General features: G+C 47.8%; 1 protein-coding gene across 7 annotated transcripts in view; it reads left to right on the forward strand.

Annotated features, from left to right (window-relative positions):
• Window positions 1-26,209, forward strand: part of LOC137345664 (ABC-type oligopeptide transporter ABCB9-like) — a 183,868-nt gene that overhangs the window by 91,362 nt on the left and 66,297 nt on the right. For all 7 annotated transcript variants that reach the window (XR_010968604.1, XR_010968603.1, XR_010968602.1 and 4 more), the window contains exons 8-11: window positions 3,520-3,708; window positions 5,982-6,155; window positions 13,668-13,827; window positions 16,484-16,620. Coding sequence is in view for 1 of the 7 variants with exons in the window: in XM_068008924.1 (XP_067865025.1) it covers window positions 3,520-3,708; window positions 5,982-6,155; window positions 13,668-13,827; window positions 16,484-16,620 (660 nt within the window). In the remaining 6 variants the exon portion in view is untranslated. The remainder of the gene's footprint in view (window positions 1-3,519; window positions 3,709-5,981; window positions 6,156-13,667; window positions 13,828-16,483; window positions 16,621-26,209) is intronic.

The following is a 26,209-nucleotide window of genomic DNA, read 5'->3' on the forward strand; positions in this document are numbered from 1 at the left end:
GTTACTATTTCCCAAAGTCTCCTTTACAGCAATGTTATTAATTAGCCCTTTCTCATGACATAATACTGAATCTAAAACATTGGTTGGTTCTCCAATGTACTGTTCCTCAAACCCACCTCGTACACACTGTGGGAATTCATCCTCCACAGCATTAGTGCTGATTAGGCTTACCCAATCTATATGTAAATTGAATTCACCATTACTATGTATTATCCATGTTACATGCGCCTGTAATTTATTGATTTATCCCATGCCCTACATTACCACTACTGTTTGGTGGCCTATAAACAACTCCCACCAATTTTGCTGTTTCTTAGCTCCACACAAACTGATTCTACCTCTTGATCCTTCGGTCTAAGATCCTCTCTCACTAATGTACTGATTTCATTCCTTATTAAGAGCGCTACCCCACCTTCTTTTCCTTTTTTTGCCTATCCTTCCTAAATGACAAATATCCTTGAATATTCGCTTCCCAGTCTTGGTCACCCTATAACCATATCTCTGTAATGGCAATTAAATCATACCCATTTACCTCTATTTGTGCCTTCAAATCACCTACCTTGTGAATGTTGCATGCATTCAGATAGAGTGCCCTTAATTTTGTCTTATTCCACATTCTGATCCTATTTGATGCTTTCCTTTACTTCGTCTGTCTTCTAATTGCTCTTACTACTTTTTTACTTACTGTTACCAGTTTTGCTTCCCTCCTGTCTTCCCTTCCTGCCACACTCATTATCAATTCCCTTATTGCTATCTTGTTGTCTTGCCTTCTCCTCTCTCTCTCTCTCTCTCTCTAAATTAACACATCTTCCCTCAAGTGATCCCTCACCCCCACTATTTAGTTTACACCCTCTCGACTGCTCTAGTTATACGACTCACCAGAACACTGGTCCCATCACAGTTCAGGTGAAGACCGTCCTAATGGTCCCCTGTACTGGTGCCAATGCCCCATAAATTGAAACCCGTTTCTCCCACACCAGTCTTTGAGCCACGTATTTAACTCTCTAATCTTGTTTACCCTACACTAATTTTCTCATGGCTCCAGAGATTATTATCTTTGAGGTTCTGCTTTTAATTTAGCTGACTAGCTCCTTATACGCTGTATCATGTCCTGGATCATGACAACTGAATCCTCCCCCTCCCACTGCAGGTTCTGGACTCTTGTTCTTGACTGCAGAGAACTATGTCTATCCCCCTGACTATACTATCTCACACAACCACTACATTCCTATTTACTCCCCCTGCTTAAATGGCTTCCTGTGCCATGGTGCCGTGGTCAGTTTGCTAATCCACCCTGCAGCCCTCGTTGTCATCCGTGCAAGTAGAAAGAACCTCAAACCTGTTGGACAATTGCAAGGGCTCAGGCTCCTCCATTTCTGTCTTCTCGATCCCTTTACCCACCTCATTCGCAGTCACACACTCCTGTCCCTGACCACTGACCAAATCAGAAGACACTATCCTATGTGATGTGACTATCTTCTGGAACAAAGTGCCCAGATAACTTCCCCCCTCCCTGATGCATGACAGTGTCTGTAGCTCGGCCTCCAGCTCATCTACCCTGAGCCGAAGCTCCTCGAGCCGTAGACACTTACTGCAGACGTGCTTGCTGTGGATCACACTGTAGTCCACCAGCTCCCACGTGCAGCTGCAACACATCACCTGCCCTGCCATTTTAATAATGTGTTCATTTATTTATTTTTCTTACTTAATTTATAATTGATAAACCCTACCACTACTAAGCCCCACTACTAGTAAACTTTACTACTGCTGGTAAACCTTACGACAACTAATAAGACCTTACTAATAAATCAACTGAGTCTCAGTAGGGAGGATAAAGGGGAACTAGTAGATGTATTTTTTAAATTTAGAGATGCAGCACTGAAACAGGCCCTTCGGCCCACCGGGTCTGTGCCGACCAACAACCACCCATTTATACTAACCCTACAGTAATCCCATATTCCCTACCACCTACCTACACTAGGGGCAATTTACAATGGCCAATTTGCCTATCACCTGCAAGTCTTTGGCTGTGGGAGGAAACCGGAGCACCCGGTGAAAACCCACGCAGACACAGGGAGAACTTGCAAACTCCGCACAGACAATACCTAGAATCGAACCCGGGTCCCTAGAGCTGTGAGGCTGCGGTGCTAACCACTGCGCCACTGTGCCGCCCACTGTGTATTTGGATTGACAAAGAGTATTCATTAAGCTGCCACATAAAAGGTCACTACACGAAGATAAGAATTCATGGTTTTGGATGTAATATATTCGCATGGATAGAGGATAGGCTAACTAACAGGAAACAGAGTCGAGGTTAACAGATCATTTTTCAGGTTGGCAAACTGCAACTAGTGGGGTGCCACGGGGATCAGTGTTGGGGCCTCGACTATTTACAATCTATATAAATGACCTGGATGGAAGTGACCGAATGTATTGTAGCCAAATTTACAGAAATTTGGCAGATGGAGCATAATGTGGGAAAATGTGAGGTTGTCCACTTTGACAGGAAGAATAGAAAAGCAGATTATTATTTAAATGGAGAGAGATTGCAGAATTCTGCAGTACAGAGGGATCTGGGTGTCCTCATACATGAATCATAAAAAGGCTGCAGGTAAGTACAGCAAGTAATTAGGAAGGCAAATGGAATGTTGGTGTTTATTGCAAGAAGTGGAGTATGAAAGTAGAGAAGTCTTGCTACAGCTGTACAGGGCATTGGTGAGACTGCACCAGAAGTACTGTGGACAGTTTTGCACTCCTTATTCAACGAGGGATATACTAGCATTGGAGGCAGTTCAGAGAAGGTTCACCAGGCTGATTCCTGGGCTAAAGGTGTTGTCTTATGAGGCAAGGTTGAGCAGGTTGGTCCCATACTCATTGGAGTTTAGAAGAATGAGAGGTGAAATTATTGAAACATATAACATTCTGAGAGGGCAGGACAGATGCTGAGAAGATGTCTCCCCTTGTGGGGGAATCTGGAACGAGGAGGCCCAGTTTCAGAATAAGGGCTCTCCCATTTAAGATGGAGATGAGGAGGAATTTCTTCTCTCAGAGGGTCATTAATCTTTGGAATTCTCTACCCCAGTGAGCAGTGGAGGCTGGGTCATTGGATAAATTCACGGCTGAGCTAGACAGATTTTTGATCGACAAGGGAATCAAGGGTTATGGGGGCAGGTAGGAAAGTGAAGTTAAGGACACAATCAGATCAGCCGTGATCTTATTGAATAGGTTCGAGGGGCCGAATGGTGTATTCCTGTTCCTATTTCTTAGAAGGTGACTGACCCTCCCGCTCCCCCGCCCCAGTGTGGGGACACCTCTTACTTGACGATGTGTGTGCTGAAGGACTGTAGAGGGTAGAGGTTGAGTGAAGGCCTGTGTTAGCCTGGGAATCCCTCTGTTACGCAGAGTCTACTGCCTCCCTGTTTGAACTGAAGTGATGTTCTTGTAAAGTTTCTAACTTGTTAAGGTGCCTTCAGCAGTGCGTGTTGTACCAATGTTGTGTCCCCCTGTGTTCTACGGCAGGGCCTACTGTCTTCCTACCCCATTGTGCAGAAAGCTGTGGGGGCCTCCGAGAAGGTTTTCGAGTACATGGATCGCCGACCTGCCCTTTCCACAGTGGGGACCTTCGCCCCAGTCAGGCCAAAAGCTCACATTGAGTTCAGGAATGTGACGTTCGCCTACCCCAAGCGACCAGACACCCCGGTGTTGAAGGTATGATGGCTCTTTGGTGCCACACCGCTCTGCAGGAGCACGGTAAATTGGTGAGAGAACGCAGGAGTCTGCACCAACCAGGAGGTCACTAATATGGTAGATAAGGGAATGTCTATGGATGTTGTTTATCTGGACTTCCAAAAGATGTCTAAGAAGATTCCACACAAGAGAGTATTAACAAAAATAAGAGCACATAGAGTTGAAGATAATGGCTGTTGTGGGGAAAATAACCACTCTCGAGTCCACGGGATTGAAGTAAATAAAGGTTTATTCAAGCACAGTGCAAGGGAGAAGCTCTCTGGTCACCCAAACAGTCTCTCAATGAAATAGAATTTAAAACCCACATTTATAGGATGCAATCAGCATTACTCATTTGTTCACACTATCCCCAACACATTCCAAGTCTGCAGCTTGATCAATAACTGGATTGTATTGCCCCACTATTTTTTCCCCTGCGGTGTCCACCCAGCTTTGATGCTGGCACCTCCGATAGTTTATGGCATCCTGTCCCACCTGCAGTCACACCCTTATCTCTTTGATTAGTGAAGCAAGGACAGCATGTTTACACAGATGTAGAGGCAATTAGGCTCTGGGTTGTACAACTTTTCCCATGACCATTGCCACACATCCCATCATGCCCTGGTTCCCCACAACTACAGTGTTTTCACATTCCCTCAAAGACTGTCAGCGTATCCTAATCCCAAATAATCTCCTAATGTTGTCCTACTGGTCCCACTTCAGTGGCGTTGTGGGACTGTCACTCAACCAGTAATCTCGAGGCCCAGGCTAATGCCCTGGGGACATGGGTTCAAATCCCACCACTGCAGCTGATGGAATTTAAATTCAATGAATTAATAATGGTAATAAAATAAAAAAAATCTGGAATTGAAAATTAGTCTCAGTGATGGTGCTATGAAACTATCATCGATTGTCGTAAAAACCCATCTGGTTCACTCTCTTCAAGGAAATCTGCTGTCCTTACCTGGTCTGCCCTATGTGTGATTCCAGACCCACAGCAACAGGTAGTTGACTCTTAACTGCCATCTGAAATGGCGTAGCAAGTCATTCAGTTCAAGGGCAATTCGGAATGGGCAATAAATGCTGGCCTTGCCAGTGACACCAACATCCCATGAAAGAATAAAAAAAGATGACTTGGATAGGCAATTAGTTGGGAGGTAGGAGACAGAGATTAGTGATAATGGGTAGGATGTGATAGTGGTATCTCCCGGGGATCTGTACTGAGACCATTCATTATGTTTCTTAATGACGTAGATAAAGGAATAAAGAGTCGTGTATCTAATTTGCAGACAATGCAAATTTACGAGCGACAGTTTGATGTGTTGATGGGAGCAGGAAGTTGTAAAGAGACATTGAGAGATTAAGTGAGTGGGTTAAACAGTAACAGATGGTGTTCAGTGTGGGAAAGTGTGAGGTCGTCCATGGTGGAGCTAAGAAAAATAGATCCGAATATTTTCTAAATGGTGAGATGTCAGGGTCTGTGGAGGAACAGAGAGAGATTTCAGGATCCAAGTAGGAAAATCAGTAAAAGCCAGTGGACAGGTACCAGGGTTTGAAAAGTCGAATGGAATGTTGTCCTTTATCTCGAGGCTGGAGTACAAAGTGGGGAAGTTATGTTCCAGATGTACAGAGTTCTGGTTAAACCCCATCTGGAGAACTGCAGTCAGTTCAGGACACTACATCTCAGCAAGGATATATTCCCTTTGGAGAGAGTGCAGTGCAGATTGACCAGAATGATCCCAGGGATTAAAGAGTTAAATCATGAGGACAGACTGTATAGACTGGGCTTGTATTCCCTGGAATATAGAAGATTAAGGGGTAACTGAGGTGTTTAAGATGATGAAAGGATTTGCTCGGTAAATGGAAACTATTTCCTCTGCTGGGGGAGTGCAGAACAAGGGAGCAGAACATTAAGATTAGAGCTGGGTTGTTCAGGAGTGATTTCAGGAAACATTTCTTCACACAAAGGGGAGTGGAAATCTGGAACTCTCTCCCCCAACAAACTGCAGAGGCTGGAAGTGAATTAAAAATTCCCAAACTGAGATTGAGAGATTTATTGTTGGGCAAGGGGATTAAGGATTACAGAATCAAGGCAGGTAGATGGAGGTAAGATACAGATCCCCCGTGATTTAACTGAATGCTGGAACAGACTGGAGGGGCTGAATGGCCGCCGCCTGTTCCTGTGCTGCACTGACAGGAGTGACCTGAGAGACTGTGTAAAACTTGTCATAACATCTGATACTGACTGTTTCCAGAATGTGTCCTTTGAGCTGAAGTGTGGGAAGATCACGGCCCTGGTGGGTCCCTCTGGAGGGGGTAAGACAACCTGTGTGTCTCTGCTGGAGCGGTTTTATCAACCTCAATCAGGGCAGATCCTCCTGGATGGGAAACCGATCAAGGAATACGAACACAAATATTATCATAACAAGGTGAGTGTAATATACCTGGGAAAGTGATGCAGTGTAATATACCTGGGGATAGTGTAAGATACCTGGAGACAGTGATGCTGTATAAAATACCTGGGGACAGTTTAATATACCCGGGGACAGTGTAATACACCTGGCGACAGCGACACAGTGTAATATACCTGGGAAAGTGACGCAGCGTAATATATCTGGGAAAGTGACGCAGTGTAATATACCTGGGGATAGTGTAATATACCCGGGGACAGTGTAATGTACCCGGAGACAGTGACGCAGTGTAATATACCTGGGGATAGTGTGATATACCTGGGGACAGTGTAATATACCCGGGGAAAGTGTAAGATATCTAGGGACAGTGTAATATACCCGGGGACAGTGTAATGTACCCGGAGACAGTGACGCAGTGTAATATATCTGGGGACAGTTTAATACACCCGGGGAAAGTGACGCAGTGTAATATACCTGGGGACAGTTTAATATACCCGGGGAAAGTGACGCAGTGTAATATACCTGGGGACAGTTTAATATACCCGGGGAAAGTGACGCAGTGTAATATACCTGGGGACAGTTTAATATACCCGGGGAAAGTGACGCAGCGTAATATACCTGGGGACAGTTTAATATACCCGGGGAAACTGACGCAGTGTAATATACCTGGGGACAGTATAAGATACCTGGGGACAGTGGAATGTACCCGGGGACAGTGATGCAGTGTAATATACCTGGCGACAGTGTGATATACCCAGGGATAGTGAAATACACCCGGGGACAGCGACAGAGTGCGATATACCCGGGGATAGTGACACAGTGTAATATACCTGGGGACGGTATACTATACCCGGGGAAAGCAATGCAGGGTAATATACCTGGGGACAGCGACACAGTATAATATACCCAGGGACAGTATAATATACCCGGGGACAGCAATGCAGTGTAATATACCCGGGGACAGTGAAATATACCCGGGGACAGTACAATATACCCAGGGACAGCAATGCAGTGTAATATACCTGGGGACAGCGACACAGTATAATATACCCGGGGACAGTATAATATACCCGGGGACGGTATACTATACCCGGGGAAAGCAATGCAGTGTAATATACCTGGGGACAGTGACACAGTGTAATAAACCCGGGACAGTATAATATACCCAGGGAAAGTATAATATACTGGGGGACAGCAATGCAGTGCAATATACCTGGGGACAGTGACACAGTGTAATACACCCGGGGACAGTATAATATACTGGGGGACAGCGACACAGTGTAATATCCCCGGGGACAGTGTAATATACTAGGGGACAGCAATGCAGTGTAATATACCTGGGGACAGTGACGCAGTGTAATATACACAGGGACAGTATAATATACCCGGGGACAGCAATGCAGTGTAATATACCCGGGGACAGTGTAATATACCCGGGGAAAGTACAATATACCCATGGACAGCAATGCAGTGTAATATACCCAGGGACAGTATAATATACCCGGGGACAGTATAATATACCCGGGGAAAGCAATGCAGTGTCATATACCTGGGGACAGTGACACAGTGTAATAAACCCGGGACAGTATAATATACCCAGGGAAAGTATAATATACTGGGGGACAGCAATGCAGTGTAATATACCTGGGGACAGTGACACAGTGTAATACACCCGGGGACAGTATAATATACTGGGGGACAGCGACACAGTGTAATATCCCCGGGGACAGTGTAATATACTAGGGGACAGCAATGCAGTGTAATATACCTGGGACACTATAATATACCCGGGGACAGTATAATATACTGGGGGACAGCAATGCAGTGTAATATACCTGGGGACAGTGACACAGTGTAATATACTCGGGACAGTATAACATACCCAGGGACAGTATAATATACTGGGGGACAGCACTGCAGTGTAATATACCTGGGGACAGTGACACAATGTAATATACCCGGGGACAGTATAATATACACAGGGACAGTGTAATATACTGGGGGAAAGCAATGCAGTGTAATATACCTGGGGACAGTGACACAGTGTAATATACCCGGGACAGTATAATATACCCAGGGACAGTATAATTTACTGGGGGACAGCAATGCAGTGTAATATACCTGGGGACAGTGACACAGTGTAATATACCCGGGACAGTATAATATACCCAGGGACAGGAGAATATACTGGGGGACAGCAATGCAGTGTAATATACCTGGGGACAGTGACACAATGTAATATACCCGGGACAGTATAATATACCCAGGGACAGTAGAATTTACTGGGGGACAGCAATGCAGTGTAATAGACCTGGGGACAGTGACACAGTGTAATATACCCGGGACAGTATAATATACCCAGGGACAGGAGAATATACTGGGGGACAGCAATGCAGTGTAATATACCTGGGGACAGTGACACAGTAGAGTATACCCGGGACAGTATAATATACTGGGGGACAGCAATGCAGTGTAATATACCTGGGGACAGCGACACAGTGTAATATACCCGGGACAGTATAATATACCCAGGGACAGTATAATATACTGGGGGACAGCAATGCAGTGTAATATACCTGGGGACAGTGACACAGTGTAATATACCCGGGACAGTATAATATACCCAGGGGCAGTGTAATATACTGGGGGACAGCAATGCAGTGTAATATACCTGGGGACAGTGACGCAGTGTAATATACCCGGGGACAGTATAATATACCCAGGGACAGTATAATATACTGGGGGACAGCAATGCAGTGTAATATACCTGGGGACAGTGACACAGTGTAATATACCCGGGACAGTATTATGTACCCAGGGACAGTGTAATATACTGGGGGATAGCAATGCAGTGTAATATACCTGGGGACAGTGATACAGTGTAATATACCCAGGGACAGTATAATATACCCAGGGACAGTATAATATACTGGGGGACAGCAATGCAGTGTAATATACCTGGGGACAGTGACACAATGTAATATACCCGGGGACAGTATAATATACCCAGGGACAGTATAATATACTGGGGGACAGCAATGCAGTGTAATATACCTGGGGACAGTGACACAATGTAATATACCCGGGGACAGTATTATATACCCAGGGACAGTATAATATACTAGGGGACAGCAATGCAGTGTAATATACCTGGGGACAGCGACACAGTGTAATATACCCGGGACAGTATAATATACCCAGGGACAGTATAATATACTGGGGGACAGCAATGCAGTGTAATATACCTGGGGACAGTGACACAGTGTAATATACCCGGGACAGTATTATATACCCAGGGACAGTGTAATATACTGGGGAATAGCAATGCAGTGTAATATACCTGGGGACAGTGACACAGTGTAATATACCCGGGACAGTATTATATACCCAGGGACAATGTAATATACTGGGGGATAGCAATGCAATGTAATATACCTGGGGACAGTGACACAGTGTAATATACCCGGGGACAGTATAATATACCCAGGGATCAGTATAATATACTGGGGGACAGCAATGCAATGTAATATACCTGGGGACAGTGACACAGTGTAATATACCCGGGACAGTATAATATACCCAGGGACAGTATAATATACTGGGGGACAGCATTGCAGTGTAGTATACCTGGGGACAGTGACACAGTGTAATATACCCGGGACAGTATAATATACCCAGGGGTAGTATAATATACTGGGGGACAGCAATGCAGTATAATATACCTGGGGACAGTCACACAGTGTAATATACCCGGGACAGTATAATATACCCAGGGACAGTATAATATACTGGGGGACAGCAATGCAGTGTAACATACCCTGGACAGTGACACAGTGAAATATATGCTGGACAGTATAATATACCCAGGGGCAGTATAATATACTGGGGGACAGCAATGCAGTGTAATATACCTGGGGACAGTGACGCAGTGTAATATACCAGGGGACAGCAATGCAGTGTAATATACCTGAGGACAGCGACACAGTGTAATATACCTGGGGACAGTGTAATATATCCGGGGACAGTATAATATACTGGGGACAGCAATGCAGTGTATTATACCTGGGGACAGTGACACAGTGTAATATACCCGGGGACAGTATAATATACCCAGGGGCAGTATAATATACTGGGGGACAGCAATGCAGTGTCATATACCTGGGGACAGTGACGCAGTGTAATATACCCGGGACAGTATAATATACCCGGGGACGGTATAATATCCCCGGGGAAAGCAATGCAGTGTAATATACCTGGGGACAGTGACGCAGTGTAATATACCCAGGGACAGTATAATATACCCGGGGACGGTATAATATACCCGGGGAAAGCAATGCAGTGTAATATACCTGGGGACAGTGACGCAGTGTAATATCCCAGGGGACAGTGTAATATACCCAGGGACAGTATAATATAGTGGGGGACAGCAATGCAGTGTAATATACCTGGGGACAGCGACACAGTGTAATATACCTGGGGACAGTATAATATCCCCGGGGACAGTATAATATACTGGGGGACAGCAATGCAGTGTATTATACCTGAGGACAGTGACACAGTGTAATATACCCGGGGACTGTGACGCAGTGTAATATACCTGGGGACAGTATGATATACCCAACAGTATAATATACTGGGGGATAGCAATGCAGTGTAATATACCTGGGGACAGTGACACAGTGTAATATACCCGGGGACAGTATAATATACCCAGGGACAGTATAATATACTGGAGGACAGCAATGCAGTGGAATATACCTGGGGACAGTGACACAATGTAATATACCCGGGGACAGTATAATATACCCAGGGACAGTATAATATACTGGGGGACAGCAATGCAGTGTAATATACCTGGGGACAGTGACACAGTGTAATATACCCGGGGACAGTATAATATACTGGGGGACAGCAATGCAGTGTAATATACTTGGGGACAGTGACACAGTATAATATACCCAGGGACAGTATAATATACTGGGGGACAGCAATGCAGTGTAATATACCTGGGGACAGTATAATATACCCAGGGACAGTATAATATACTGGGGGACAGCAATGCAGTGTAATATACCAGGGGACAGCGACACAGTATAATATACCCGGGGACAGTATAATATACCCAGGGACAGTATAATATACTGGGGGACAGCAATGCAGTGTAATATACCTGGGGACAGTGACACAGTGTAATCTAACCGGGACAGTATAATATACCCAGGGACAGTATAATATATTGGGGGACAGCAATGCAGTGTAATATACCTGGGGACAGTGACACAGTGTAATATACCCAGGGACAGTATAATATACCCAGGGACAGTATAATATCCTGGGGGACAGCAATGCAGTGTAATATACCCGGGGACAGTGACACAATGTAATATACCCAGGACAGTATAATATACTGGGGGATAGCAATGCAGTGTAATATACCAGGGGACAGCGACACAGTATAATATACCCGGGGACAGTATAATATACCCAGGGACAGTATAATATATTGGGGGACAGCAATGCAGTGTAATATACCTGGGGACAGTGACACAGTGTAATATACCCAGGGACAGTATAATATACCCAGGGACAGTATAATATCCTGGGGGACAGCAATGCAGTGTAATATACCTGGGGACACTGACACAATGTAATATACCCGGGACAGTATAATATATTGGGGGACAGCAATGCAGTGTAATATACCCGCGGACAGTAACGCAGTGTAATATACCCGGGACAGTATAATATACTGGGGGACAGCAATGCAGTGTAATATACCTGGGGACGGTGACACAGCGTAATATACCCGGGACAGTATAATATACCCAGGGACAGTATAATATACTGGGGGACAGCAATGCAGTGTAATATACCTGGGGACAGTGACACAGTGTAATATACCCGGGACAGTATAATATACCCAGGGACAGTATAATATACTGGGGGACAGCAATGCAGTGTAATATACCTGGGGACAGTGACACAATGTAATATACCCGGGGACAGTATAATATACCCAGGGACAGTGTAATATACTGGGGGACAGCAATGCAGTGTAATATACCCGGGGACAGTGACACAATGTAATATACCCGGGGACAGTGTAATATATTGGGGGACAGCAATGCAGTGCAATATACCTGGGGACAGTGACACAATGTAATATACCCAGGGACAGTATAATATATTGGGGGACAGCAATGCAGTGTAATATACCTGGTGACAGTGACACAATGTAATATACCCGGGGACACTTTAATACACCCAGGGACAGTATAATATACTGGGGGACAGCAATGCACTGTATTATACCTGGGGACAGTGACACAGTGTAATATACCCAGGGACAGTATAATATACTGGGGGACAGCAATGCAGTGTAGTATACCTGGGGACAGCGACACAGTGTAATATACCTGGGGACAGTATAATATACCCAGGGACAGTATAATATACTGGGGGACAGCAATGCAGTGTAATATACCTGGGGACAGTGACACAATGTAATATACCCGGGGACAGTGTAATATACTGGGGGACAGCAATGCAGTATAATATACCTGGGGACAGTGACACAATGTAATATACCCGGGGACAGTATAATATACTGGGGGACAGCAATGCAGTGTAATATACCTGGGGACAGCGACACAGTGTAATATGCACGGGGACAGTGTAATATACTAGGGGACAGTGACACAGTGTAATATACCCGGGACAGTATAATATACCCAGGGACAGTATAATATACTGGGGGACAGCAATGCAGTGTAATATACCTGGGGACATTGACACAATGTAATATACCTGGGGACAGTATAATATACTGGGGGACAGCAATGCAGTGTAATATACCTGGGGACAGTGACACAATGTAATATACCCGGGGACAGTGTAATATACTGGGGGACAGCAATGCAGTGTAATATACCTGGGGACAGCGGCACAGTGTAATATACCCGGGGACAGTGTAATATATACGGAGACAGTATAATATACCCGGTGACAGTGTAATATACGCGGGGACAGTGACCGACTGCTCCCTTCCGAATCCTCCCCTTTTCCTCAGACTGACTGCTCCCCTCCTAATTCTTCCATCAGTCTGACTGCTTTCCTCTAAATACCCACTCAGTTTTACTGCTCTTTTCTGTATCCTCCCTCTGATTTACTGCTCTCCTCAAAACCCGTCACTGAATCCATCGACTTACTGCTTTACTCGCTCACCTTTAATGTCACACTTTCTGTACCAGGTTATTTCAGAGACTGAGAACCCTAGAAGGAGAATGCACATTGTGCAGAACACCACTGAATTCCTCCCGCCTCTCTGACCCTGATAATGTATCCACTACAAGCATTCCCTACACTCTACCCTTTATCCTATTCCCCAATTCCATAGCCTTCCCATCAGCAGAAGCCTTGCATGTGAAACTTTGCCCAAAGCCTTTTGTATTTCCAATGAATTGTGAGCCAATGCAATCTCGCCCTGCTTGATGCCCTTCTCTGAGTTGCTGTGCTGTCATTCTTCATTAGGTAGCACTGGTGAGCCAGGAGCCAGTGCTTTTCGCTCGCTCGGTGGAGCAGAACATCTCCTATGGCCTTGAGGGGAAGCCAAGAGAGTCGGTTATCGATGCAGCAAAAAGGGCCAATGCACATCGTTTTATCACTGAACTAAAAGATGGATACAATACAGGTTAGGAATGACAGGGAGATATTCCAGTGAACATGGACTGAGGGGGAGATTCCATTGAACATGGACTGAGGGGGAGATTCCATTGAACACGGAGTGAGGGGGAAATTCCATTGAACACGGAGTGAGGGGGAAGAGATTACATTGAACACGGAGTGAGGGGGGAGAGATTACCTTGAACACGGAGTGAGGGGGCAGAATTAATTGAACACGGAGTGAGGGGGCAGAATTCATTGAGCTCGGATTGAGGGGGGAGAGATTACATTGAACACGGAGTGAGGGGGAAGAGATTACATTGAACACTGAGTGAGGGGGAAGAGATTACATTGAACACGGAGTGAGGGGGAGATTCCATTGAACACGGAGTGAGGGGGAAGAGATTACATTGAACACGGAGTGAGGGGGCAGAATTCATTGAGCTCGGATTGAGGGGGGAGAGATTACATTGAGGTTGATCTGTCTCGATGTTGATTGTAACACTGTAAGGATTGAGTCCTTTTGCATGCAGTATCTTGTCCTGAACATCGGAGCAGTAGACCATTCAGCCCATCGAGCCTGTCCTTCCATTCCGTATGGTCACGGCTGATCATCCACTTCAAAGGCTTTTACCCCACACTCTCCTCAAATCCCATTATGTCATTTGTATTTAGGAATCTGTCAATCTCTGCATTAGACAAACTCAATGACTGAGCTTCCACAGCCCTCTGGGATAGAGAATTCCAAAAATTCACAACCTTCTGAGAAAAGAAATTTCTCCTCATCTGTCGTAAGTGGCTTCCCCCTTATTTTGAAATTGTGCCCCCTGGTTCTAGACTCTCCAACTAGGGGAAACATCTTAGCTGCATCTACCCTGTCTATCCCCTTAAGTATTTTGTAGGTTTAAATCTCTCTTCATAGGACAGTCCCGCCATCCCGGGAACAAGTCTGGTGAACCTTTGTTGCACTCCCTCTGGAGCAATGAGATCTTTCCTAAGGTAAGGGAACCAAAACTGCCCACAGTACTCCCGGTGCGGTCTAACTAAGGTTCTATACAATTGAAGCAAGACTTCACTACTCCTGTACTCAAATTCTGTTGCGATAAAGACTGACATACCATGAGCCTTCCGAATTGCTTGCTGCACCTGCATGTTAGCTTTCAGTGACTTATTGACAAGGACACCCAGGTCCCTTTGTACATCTACACTTTCTAATCTCTTTCCGTTTAAGAAATACTCTGAACATCTATCCCTCCTACCAAAGTGGATAACCTCACATTTTTCCACATTATATTCCATCTGCCACGTTCTTGCCCACTCACTAAGTCTGTCCAAATCCCCTTGAAGCCACTTTGCATCTTCCTCACAACACACATTCACACCTAGTTTAGTGTCATCCACGAACTTGGAAATATTACATTTGGTTCCCGCATCCAAATCATTGATATATATTGTGAACAGCTGGGGCCCAAGAAGTGATCCCTGCGGTACCCCACGAGTCACAGCCTGTCAATGCGAGAATGACCCTTTTATTCCTACTCTCTGCTTTCTGCCTGTTAACCAATCCTTAATCCATGTCAGTATATTACCTCCTATCCCACGTGCTTTAATTTTGCTAACCAACCTCCTGTGGGGGACTTTATCAAAAGCCTTCTGAAAATCCAAGTACACCATGTCCACACTCCAACACATTCATCAAACATGATTTCCCATTTTTAAATCCAAGTTGACAATCACCAATCGGATCGTCATGATCCAAGTGCCCATTTATCACATTCTTTAGAATAGATTCTCGCATTTTCCCAATGACTGATGTCAGGCTAACTGGTCTGTAATTCCCTGTTTTCTCTCTCCCTCCCTTCGTAAATATTGGGGTGACTTTTGCTACCTTCCAATCTGCAGGAACCACTCCAGAATCTATAGAATTTAGGAAGATGATCACCAATGCATCCACTATCTCCATAGCTACCTCTTACAACACTCTGGGATGTAGAATATCAGGTCCTGGGGATTTATCAACCTTCAGCTCCATTATTACTCCAATACAACCTTCTTACTAATACTAATTTCCTTCAATTCCTCATTCTCCCTAATTCCTCGGATCTCTAATTCTGGGAGATTTCTTGTATCTTCCTCAGGGAAGACAGACACAAAGTAATCATTTAGCTTCTCTGCCGTATCTCTATTCCCCATTATAAATTCTCCTGACGCTGCCTGTAATGGACACACATTTGTCTTAGTCAAACATTTCCTTTTCACGTACCTGCAGAAGCTTTTACAGTCTGTTTTTATATTTTTTGCGAGTTTACATTCATATTCTATTCTTTTCTTTGTCAGTTTCTCGGTCTTCCTTTGCTGTATTCTAAAATCCTCCCAATCCTCAGGTTTACTATTATTTCTGGCAACTTTATAGATCTTTTCTTTTAATCTTAGACAGTCCTTTATTTCTTTTGTTAGTCACAGTTGACTGCCTTTACTTTTGGTGATTTGTGCCTTGAAAGAATGTATAGTTGCTGTAAACTATGTAATATTTCTTTAAAATATTGCGGACGTACTGTCATACCTTTTAATGTATTTTCCCAATCCATCACAGCCTATTTGCCCCTCATACCTTCATAATTTCCTGCTCTCCCCCTCCCTCTGTCTGTCCCCTCTGACCTGCCCTGTCCTCTCTGAACCCATAGATGCCGGCGAGAAGGGCGGCCAGCTCTCCGGGGGGCAGAAACAGCGAGTGGCCATTGCACGAGCTCTGATCCGAGACCCCCGGGTACTGATCCTGGATGATGCCACCAGCTGCCTGGACACTGAGAGTGAACACATGGTGAGTACTGGAGTCACTGTCACTCCTAATAGTGGGGACAGGGAGAGTGAACACACGGTGAATAATGGAGTCACTGTCACTCCTGATAGTGGCGACAGGGAGTGAACACACGGTGAGTGCTGGAGTCACTGTCACTCCTGATATTGGGGACAGAGAGAGTTAACACACGGTGAGTACTGGAGTCACTGTCACTCCTGATAGTGGGGACAGGGAGAGTGAACACATGGTGAGTACTGGAGTCACTGTCACTCCTGATATTGGGGACAGAGAGAGTGAACACACGGTGAGTACTGGAGTCACTGTCACTCCTGATAGTGGGGACAGGGAGAGTCAACACACGGTGAGTACTGGAGTCACTGTCACTCCTCATAGTGGGGACACTGAGAGTGAGCACATGGTGAGTACTGGAGTCACTGTCACTACTGATAGTGGCGACAGGGAGAGTGAACACTCGGTGAGTACTGGAGTCACTGTCACTCCTGATAGTGAGGACAGGGAGAGTGAACACTCGGTGAGTACTGGAGTCACTGTCACTCCTGATAGTGGGGACACTGAGAGTGAACACACGGTGAATACTGGGGTCACTGTCACTCCTGATAGTGGGGACAGGGAGAGTGAACACACGGTGAATACTGGAGTCACTGTCACTCCTGATAATGGGGACACTGATGAGTGAACACATGGTGAGTACTGGAGTCACTGACACTCCTGATAGTGGGGACAGGGAGAGTGAACACACGGTGAGTACTGGTGTCACTGTCACTCCTGATAGTGGGGACAGGGAGAGTGAACACACGGTGAGTACTGGAGTCACTGTCACTCCTGATAGTGGGGACAGGGAGAGTCAACACACGGTGAGTATTGGAGTTACTGTCACTCCTGATAGTGGGGACACTGAGAGTGAACACACGGTGAGTACTGGAGTCACTGTCACTCCTGATAGTGGGGACACTGAGAGTGAACACACGGTGAGTACTGGAGTCACTGTCACTCCTGATAGTGAGGACAGGGAGAGTGAACACTCGTTGAGTACTGGAGTCACTGTCACTCCTGATAGTGGGGACAGGGAGAGTGAACACATGGTGAGTACTGGAGTCACTGTCACTCCTGATAGTGGGAACACTGAGAGTGAACACACGGTGAATACTGGGGTCACTGTCACTCCTGATAGTGAGGACAGGGAGAGTGAACACACGGTGAATACTGGAGTCACTGTCACTCCTGATAGTGGGGACAGGGAGAGTGAACACATGGTGAGTACTGGAGTCACTGTCACTCCTGATAGTGGGGACATGGAGAGTGAACACACGGTGAGTACTGGAGTCACTGTCACTCCTGATAGTGGGGACAGGGAGGGTGAACACATGGTGAGTACTGGAGTCACTGTCACTCCTGATAGTGGGGACACTGAGAGTGAACACACGGTGAGTACTGGAGTCACTGTCACTCCTGATAGTGGGGACAGGGAGAGTCAACACACGGTGAGTACTGGAGTCACTGTCACTCCTCATAGTGGGGACACTGAGAGTGAGCACATGGTGAGTACTGGAGTCACTGTCACTACTGATAGTGGCGACAGGGAGAGTGAACACTCGGTGAGTACTGGAGTCACTGTCACTCCTGATAGTGGGGACAGGGAGAGTCAACACACGGTGAGTATTGGAGTAACTGTCACTCCTGATAGTGGGGACACTGAGAGTGAACACACGGTGAGTACTGGAGTCACTGTCACTCCTGATAGTAGGGACACTGAGAGTGAACACACGGTGAGTACTGGAGTCACTGTCACTCCTGATGGTGAGGACAGGGAGAGTGAACACTCGTTGAGTACTGGAGTCACTGTCACTCCTGATAGTGGGGACAGGGAGAGTGAACACATGGTGAGTACTGGAGTCACTGTCACTCCTGATAGTGGGAACACTGAGAGTGAACACACGGTGAATACTGGGGTCACTGTCACTCCTGATAGTGAGGACAGGGAGAGTGAACACACGGTGAATACTGGAGTCACTGTCACTCCTGATAGTGGGGACAGGGAGAGTGAACACATGGTGAGTACTGGAGTCACTGTCACTCCTGATAGTGGGGACAGGGAGAGTGAACACACGGTGAGTACTGGAGTCACTGTCACTCCTGATAGTGGGGACAGGGAGAGTGAACACATGGTGAGTACTGGAGTCACTGTCACTCCTGATAGTGGGGACACTGAGAGTGAACACACGGTGAGTACTGGAGTCACTGTCACTCCTGATAGTGGGGACACTGAGAGTGAACACACGGTGAGTACTGGAGTCACTGTCACTCCTGATAGTGGGGACAGGGAGAGTGAACACATGGTGAGTACTGGAGTCACTGTCACTCCTGATAGTGGGGACAGGGAGAGTGAACACATCGTGAGTACTGGAGTCACTGTCACTCCTGATAGTGTGGACAGGGAGAGTGAACACATGGTGAGTACTGGAGTCACTGTCACTGCTGATAGTGGGGACACTGAGAGTGAACACACAGTGAGTACTGGAGTCACTGTCACTCCTGTTAGTGAGGACAGGGAGAGTGAACACACGGTGAGTACTGGAGTCACTGTCACTCCTGATAGTGGGGACAGGGAGAGTCAACATACGGTGAGTACTGGAGTCACTGTCACTGCTGATAGTGGGGACACTGAGAGTGAACACACGGTGAATACTGGGGTCACTGTCACTTCTGGTAGTGGGGACAGGGAGAGTGAACACACGGTGAATACTGGAGTCACTGTCACTCCTGATAGTGGGGACAGGGAGAGTGAACACAGTGTGAGTACTGGAGTCACTGTCACTCCTGATAGTGGGGACAGGGAGAGTGAACACACGGTGAGTACTGGAGTCACTGTCACTCCTGATAGTGGGGACAGGGAGCGTGAACACACGGTGAGTACTGGAGTCACTGTCACTCCTGATAGTGGGGACAGGGAGAGTGAACACACGGTGAGTACTGGAGTCACTGTCACTCCTGATAGTGGGGACAGGGAGAGTCAACACACGGTGAGTATTGGAGTCACTGTCACTCCTGATAGTGGGGACACTGAGAGTGAACACACGGTGAGTACTGGAGTCACTGACACTCCTGATAGTGGCGACAGGGAGAGTGAACACACGGTGTGTACTGGAGTCACTGTCACTCCTGATAGTGGGGACAGAGAGAGTGAACACACGGTGTGTACTGGAGTCACTGTCACTCCTGATAGTGGGGACACTGAGAGTGAACACATGGTGAGTACTGGAGTCACTGTCACTCCTGATAGTGGGGACAGGGAGAGTGAACACACGGTGAGTACTGGAGTCACTGTCACTCCTGATAGTGGGGACAGGGAGAGTGAACACATGGTGAGTACTGGAGTCACTGTCACTCCTGATAGTGAGGACAGGGAGAGTGAACACATGGTGAGTACTGGAGTCACTGTCACTCCTGATAGTGAGGACAGGGAGAGTGAACACATGGTGAGTACTGGAGTCACTGTCACTCCTGATAGTGGGGACAGGGAGAGTGAACACATGGTGAGTACTGGAGTCACTGTCACTCCTGATAGTGGGGACAGGGAGAGTGAACACATCGTGAGTACTGGAGTCACTGTCACTCCTGATAGTGTGGACAGGGAGAGTGAACACATGGTGAGTACTGGAGTCACTGTCACTGCTGATAGTGGGGACAGGGAGAGTGAACACACGGTGAGAACTGGAGTCACTGTCACTCCTGTTAGTGAGGACAGGGAGAGTGAACACACGGTGAGTACTGGAGTCACTGTCACTCCTGATAGTGGGGACAGGGAGAGTCAACATACGGTGAGTACTGGAGTCACTGTCACTCCTGATAGTGGGGACAGGGAGAGTCAACACACGGTGAGTGCTGGAGTCACTGTCACTCCTGATAGTGGGGACAGGGAGAGTCAACACACGGTGAGTACTGGAGTCACTGTCACTCCTGATAGTGGGGACAGGGAGAGTCAACACACGGTGAGTGCTGGAGTCACTGTCACTCCTGATAGTGGGGACAGGGAGAGTGAACACACGGTGAGTGCTGGAGTCACTGTCACTCCTGATAGTGGGGACAGGAAGAGTGAACACTCGGTGAGTACTGGAGTCACTGTCACTCCTGATAGTGGGGACAGGGAGAGTCAACACACGGTGAGTGCTGGAGTCACTGTCACTCCTGATAGTGGGGACAGGGAGAGTGAACACACGGTGAGTGCTGGAGTCACTGTCACTCCTGATAGTGGGGACAGGAAGAGTGAACACTCGGTGCGTACTGGAGTCACTGTCACTCCTGATAGTGGGGACAGGGAGAGTCAACACACGGTGAGTACTGGAGTTACTGTCACTCCTGAGAGTGGATTCATGGAATCAAAGGATAAATAGCAAAATTAGTGACAGTCCTTACTCCGCTCTCTCTCTGTGTGTCTCTCTCTCTCTCTCTCCCTCCCTATCGCTTTCCCCATTTCTTTTTCCTCCCTTTCTGCCTCTGCCTAACCCCATCTCTCTCTGTCTCTATTTTTCTCTCTATGTATATCTCTGTCTCTCTATCTATCTAGTTAGCTCTGTCTCTGTTGCAATGCCTCATTGTCATTCTGTCCCTCTGTCTCTATTTCTGTCACTCTGTCCATGCCTCACTCTCTATCTCTATCTGTCTGTCATTCTGCCTCTGTCACTCTCTCTGTGTCATTTTTTAAAATTCATTCATGGGATGTGGGCGTCACTGGCCAGGCCAGCATTTATTGCCCATCCCTCAATTGCCCTTGAGAAGGTGGTGGTGAGCTGCCTTCTTGAACCACTGCTGTCCATGTGGGGTAGGTACACCCACAGTGCTGTTAGGAAGGGAGTTCCAGGATTTTGACCCAGCGACAGTGTAGGAATGGCGATATAGTTCCAAGTCAGGATGGTGTGTGACTTGGACGGGAACTTGCAGGTGGTGGTGTTCCCATGCATCTGCTGCTCTTGTCCTTCGAGGTGTTAGAGGTCATGGGTTTGGAAGGTGCTGTCTAAGGAGCCTTGGTGCATTGCTGCAGTGCATCTTGTAGATGGTACACACTGCTGCCACTGTGCTTCGGTGGTGGAGGGAGGGAATGTTTGTGGATGGGGTGCCAATCAAGCAGGCTGCTTTGTCCTGGATGGTGTCGAGCTTCTTGAGTGTTGTTGGAGCTGCACCCATCCAGGCAAGTGGAGAGTATTCCGTCACACTCCTGACTTGTGCCTTGTAGATGGTGGATAGGCTTTGGGGTGTCAGGAGGTGAGTTACTCGCCGCAGGATTCCTAGCCTCTGACCTGCTCTTGTAGTCACGGGATTTATATGGCTACTCCAGTTCAGTTTCTGGTCTATGGTAGCTCCTAGGATTCAGCAATGGTAATGCCATTGAATGTCAAGGGGAAAGAGTTAGATTCTCTCTTGTCGGAGATGGTCATTGCCTGGCACTTGTGTGGCGCAAATGTCACTTGCCACTTATCAGCCCCAGCCTGGATATTGTCCAGGAGTTGCTACATTTCTACACGGACTGCTTCAGTATCTGAGGAGTCACGAATGGTGCTGAACATTGTGCAATCATCAGCGAACATCCCCACTTCTGACCTTATGATTGAAGGAAGGTCATTGATGAAGCAGCTGAAGATGGTTGGGCCTAGGACACTACCCTGAGGAACTCCTGCAGTGATGTCCTGGAGCTCAGATGATTGACCTCCAACAACCACAACCATCTTCCTTTGCGCTAGGTATGACTCCAACCAGCGGAGGGTTTTCACCCTGATTCCCATTGACCTCAGTTTTGCGAGGGCTCCATGATGCCATACTCGGCCAAATGCTGTCTTGATGTCAAGGGCAGTCACTCTCACCTCACCTCTTGAGTTCAGCTCTTTTGTCCATGTTTGAACCAAGGCTGTAATGAGGTCAGGAGCTGAGTGGCCCTGGCAGAACCCAAACTGAGTGTCACTGAGCAGGTTTTTGCTAAGCAAGTGCTGCTTTATGGCACTGTTGATGACACCTTCCATCACTTTATTGATGGGGCGGTAGTTGGCCGGGTTGGACTTGTCCTGCTTTTTGTGTCCAGGACAAAACTGGGCAATTTTCCACATTGCTGAGTAGATGCCAGTGTTGTGGCTATACTGGAACAGCTTGGCTAGGGGTGCGACAAGTTCTGGAGCACAGGTCTCAAGTACTATTGCCGGAATATTGTCAGGGCCCATAGCCTTTGCAGTATCCAGTGCCTTCAGTTGTTTCTTGATATCACGCGGAGTGAATCGAATTGGCTGAAGTCTGGCATCTGTGATGCTGGGGACTTCAGGAGGAGGCCGAGATGGATCATCAACTCGGCACTTCTGGCTGAAGATTGTTGAAAATGCTTCAGCCTTATCTTTCGCACTGATGTGCTGGGCTCCACCATCATTGAGGATGGGGATATTTGTGGAGCCACCTTCTCCAGTTAGTTGTTTAATTGTCCACCACCATTCACGACTGAATGTGGCAGGACTGCAGAGCTTAGATCCGTTGGTTATGGGATCGCTTAGCTCTGTCTATCGCATGCTGTTTATGCAGTTTGGCATGCAGATAGTCCTGTGTTGTAGCTTCATCAGGTTGACACCTCATTTTGAGGTATGCCTGGTGCTGCTCCTGGCATATCCTCCGGCACTCTTCATTGAACCAGGGTTGGTCTCCTGGCTTGATGGTAATGGTAGAGTGGGGGATATGCTGAGCCATGAGGTTACAGATTGTGGTTGAGTACAATTCTGCTGCTGCTGATGGCCCACAGTGCCTCATGGATGCCCAGTTTTGCATTGCTAGATCTGTTACAAATCTATCCCATTCAGCACGGTGATAGTGCCACACAACACGATGGAGGGTATCCTCAATGTGAAGGCGGGACTTCATCTCCACAAGGACTTTACGGTGGTCACTCCTACCAATACTGTCATAGACAGATGCATCTGCGGCAGGCAGATTGGTGAGGACGAGGTCAAGTATGTTTTTACCTCGTGTTGGTTGCTGCCGCAGACCCAGTCTAGCAGCTATGTCCTTTAGGACTCGGCCAGCTCGGTCAGTAGTGGTGCTCCCGAGACACTCTTGGTGATGGACATTGAAGTCCCCCACCCAGAGTACATTCTGTGTCCTTGCCACCCTCAGTGCTTTCTTCAAGTGGTGTTCAACATGGAGGAGTACTGAGTCATCAGCTGAGGGAGGGCAGTAGGTGGTAATCAGTCGGAGGTTACCTTGCCCATGTTTGACCTGATGCCATGAGACTTCATGGGGTCCGGAGTCGATGTTGAGGACTCCCAGGGCAATTCCCTCCCTACTGTATACCACTGTGCCACCACCTCTGCTGGGTCTGTCCTGCCGGTGGGACACGACATACCCAGGGATGGTGATGGCGGTGTGTGGGACATTGTCTGCAAGGTATGATTCCGTGAGTATGACTATGTCAGGCTGTTGCTTGACTAGTCTGTGGGACAGCTCTCCCAACTTTGGCACCAGCCCCCAGATGTTTGTAGGAGGACTTTGCAGGGCCAATAGGGCTGGGTTTGCCGTTGTCATTTCTGGTGCCTTGGTCGATGCCGGGTGGTCTGTCCGGTTTCATTCCTTTTTATAGACTTTGTAGCAGTTAGGTACAACTGAGTTGCTTGCTCGGCCATTTCAGAGGGCATGTAAGAGTTAACCACATTGCTGTGCGTCTGGAGTCACATGTAGGCCAGACCAGGTAAGGACAGCAGATTTCCTTCCCTGAAGGACATTAATGAACCAGATGGGTTTTTACAACATCGACAATGGTTTCATGGCCATCATTAGACGAGTTTTAAATTCCAGATTATTAATTAAATTCAAATTCCACCTTCTGCTGTGGGTGGGATTCGAACCCACGTCCCCAGAGCAATACCCTGTGTGTGTCTCTCTCACACTCGATCTCTCCCTCTCTCACACACGACACTCCCCCTGTCTCTCACACACACGACTCCCCTCTCTCTCACACGACACACTCCCTCTCTCTCACACACACACTCACACTCTCACACACACACACTCCCCCATCTCTCACACACACGAGCACTCCACTCTCTCTCACGACACACACAGCTCCCCCACTCTCACACACACACACACACTCCCCCTCTCTCTCACACACACACGCCCCCTCTCACACACGACACTACTCGCCCCCTCGCGCTCACTACACACACACACACGACACTCTCTCTCACAACACAACACTCTCCCCCTCTCTCACACACACACACTCCCCCTCTCTCTCACTCACACAGCACACTCCCGCCTCTCTCTCCACAACACAGCGCCCCCTCTCTCTCACACACACGACCCCTCTCTCACACACACAATCACAACACCCCCCGCTCTCACACACACACGCCCCCCTCTCTCTCACACTACAACACACTTCCCCCTCTCTCACTACACACAAACAGCACTCCCCACTCTCACACTACAACACACGACACACTCACCTCTCTCTCACACACAGACAACACTCCCCCGACCTCTCACACACACACGCCCCGCTCTCTCACACACAACACACTCCCCCGGCTCTCTCACACGACACACACACACACACTCCCCCCTCTCTCACACACACACGACTCCCCCCTCGTCTCTCACACACAGACACACACTCCGCCCTCTCTCTCACAAACACACAGACTCCCCCCTCTCTCTCACACACACACTCCCGCCTCTCTCACACACACACGACACTCCCCCCGACTCTCTCACACACACACTCCACCCGCTCTCTCTCACACACACAGCACTCTCCCCTCTCTCTCACACACACACTCCCCTCTGTCTCACACACACACACACTCCCCCTCTCTCTCACACACGACACTCCCCCGCTCTCTCACACACACACACTCGCCCCTCGCTCTAAACACACGACACACTCCCCCGCTCTCTCTCACAACACACACTCCGCCCCTCTCTCTCACACACACACGCCCCCTCTTCTCACACCACACTCCCCTCTCTCTCACACGACACACACACTCCCCCTCTCTCACACACACACTCTCCCCTCTCTCACACACACGACACTCCCCCGATCTCTCTACACACACACACACTCCCCCTCGGCTCTCACACACACACTCCCCGCTCTCTCTCACACACACGACTCCCCTCGCTCTCTCTCACACACACGGCCCCTCTCCTCACACACACACCCCCCTCCCTCTCACACACACACCGGCTCTCTCTCTAACACACGACCTCTCTCTCACAACTCAGCAGCTCTCTCTCCACAGATCACTCTCTCACACGACCCCCTCTCTCTCACACAACACACACCCTCGCTCTCACACTCACACGCGCTCTCTCTACACAAACACACCCCCGTCTCTCTCACACACACAGACTCCCTCTCTCTCACAGAACTCACACCCCGACTCTCTCTCTCACGACACACACTCCCCTCTCTCTCACACACAGACAGCGCCCCTCTCTCTCACACACGACACACAGCCCTCTCTCTCACACACGACACTCTCCGCTCTCTCTCTCACACACACCCGCTCTCTCTCTCACACACACGACCCTCTCTCTCTCACACACACACCCGCCCTCT

Source organism: Heterodontus francisci, chromosome 29 (genome assembly GCF_036365525.1).
Source record: "Heterodontus francisci isolate sHetFra1 chromosome 29, sHetFra1.hap1, whole genome shotgun sequence".
Taxonomy (NCBI): Eukaryota; Metazoa; Chordata; class Chondrichthyes; order Heterodontiformes; family Heterodontidae; genus Heterodontus; species Heterodontus francisci.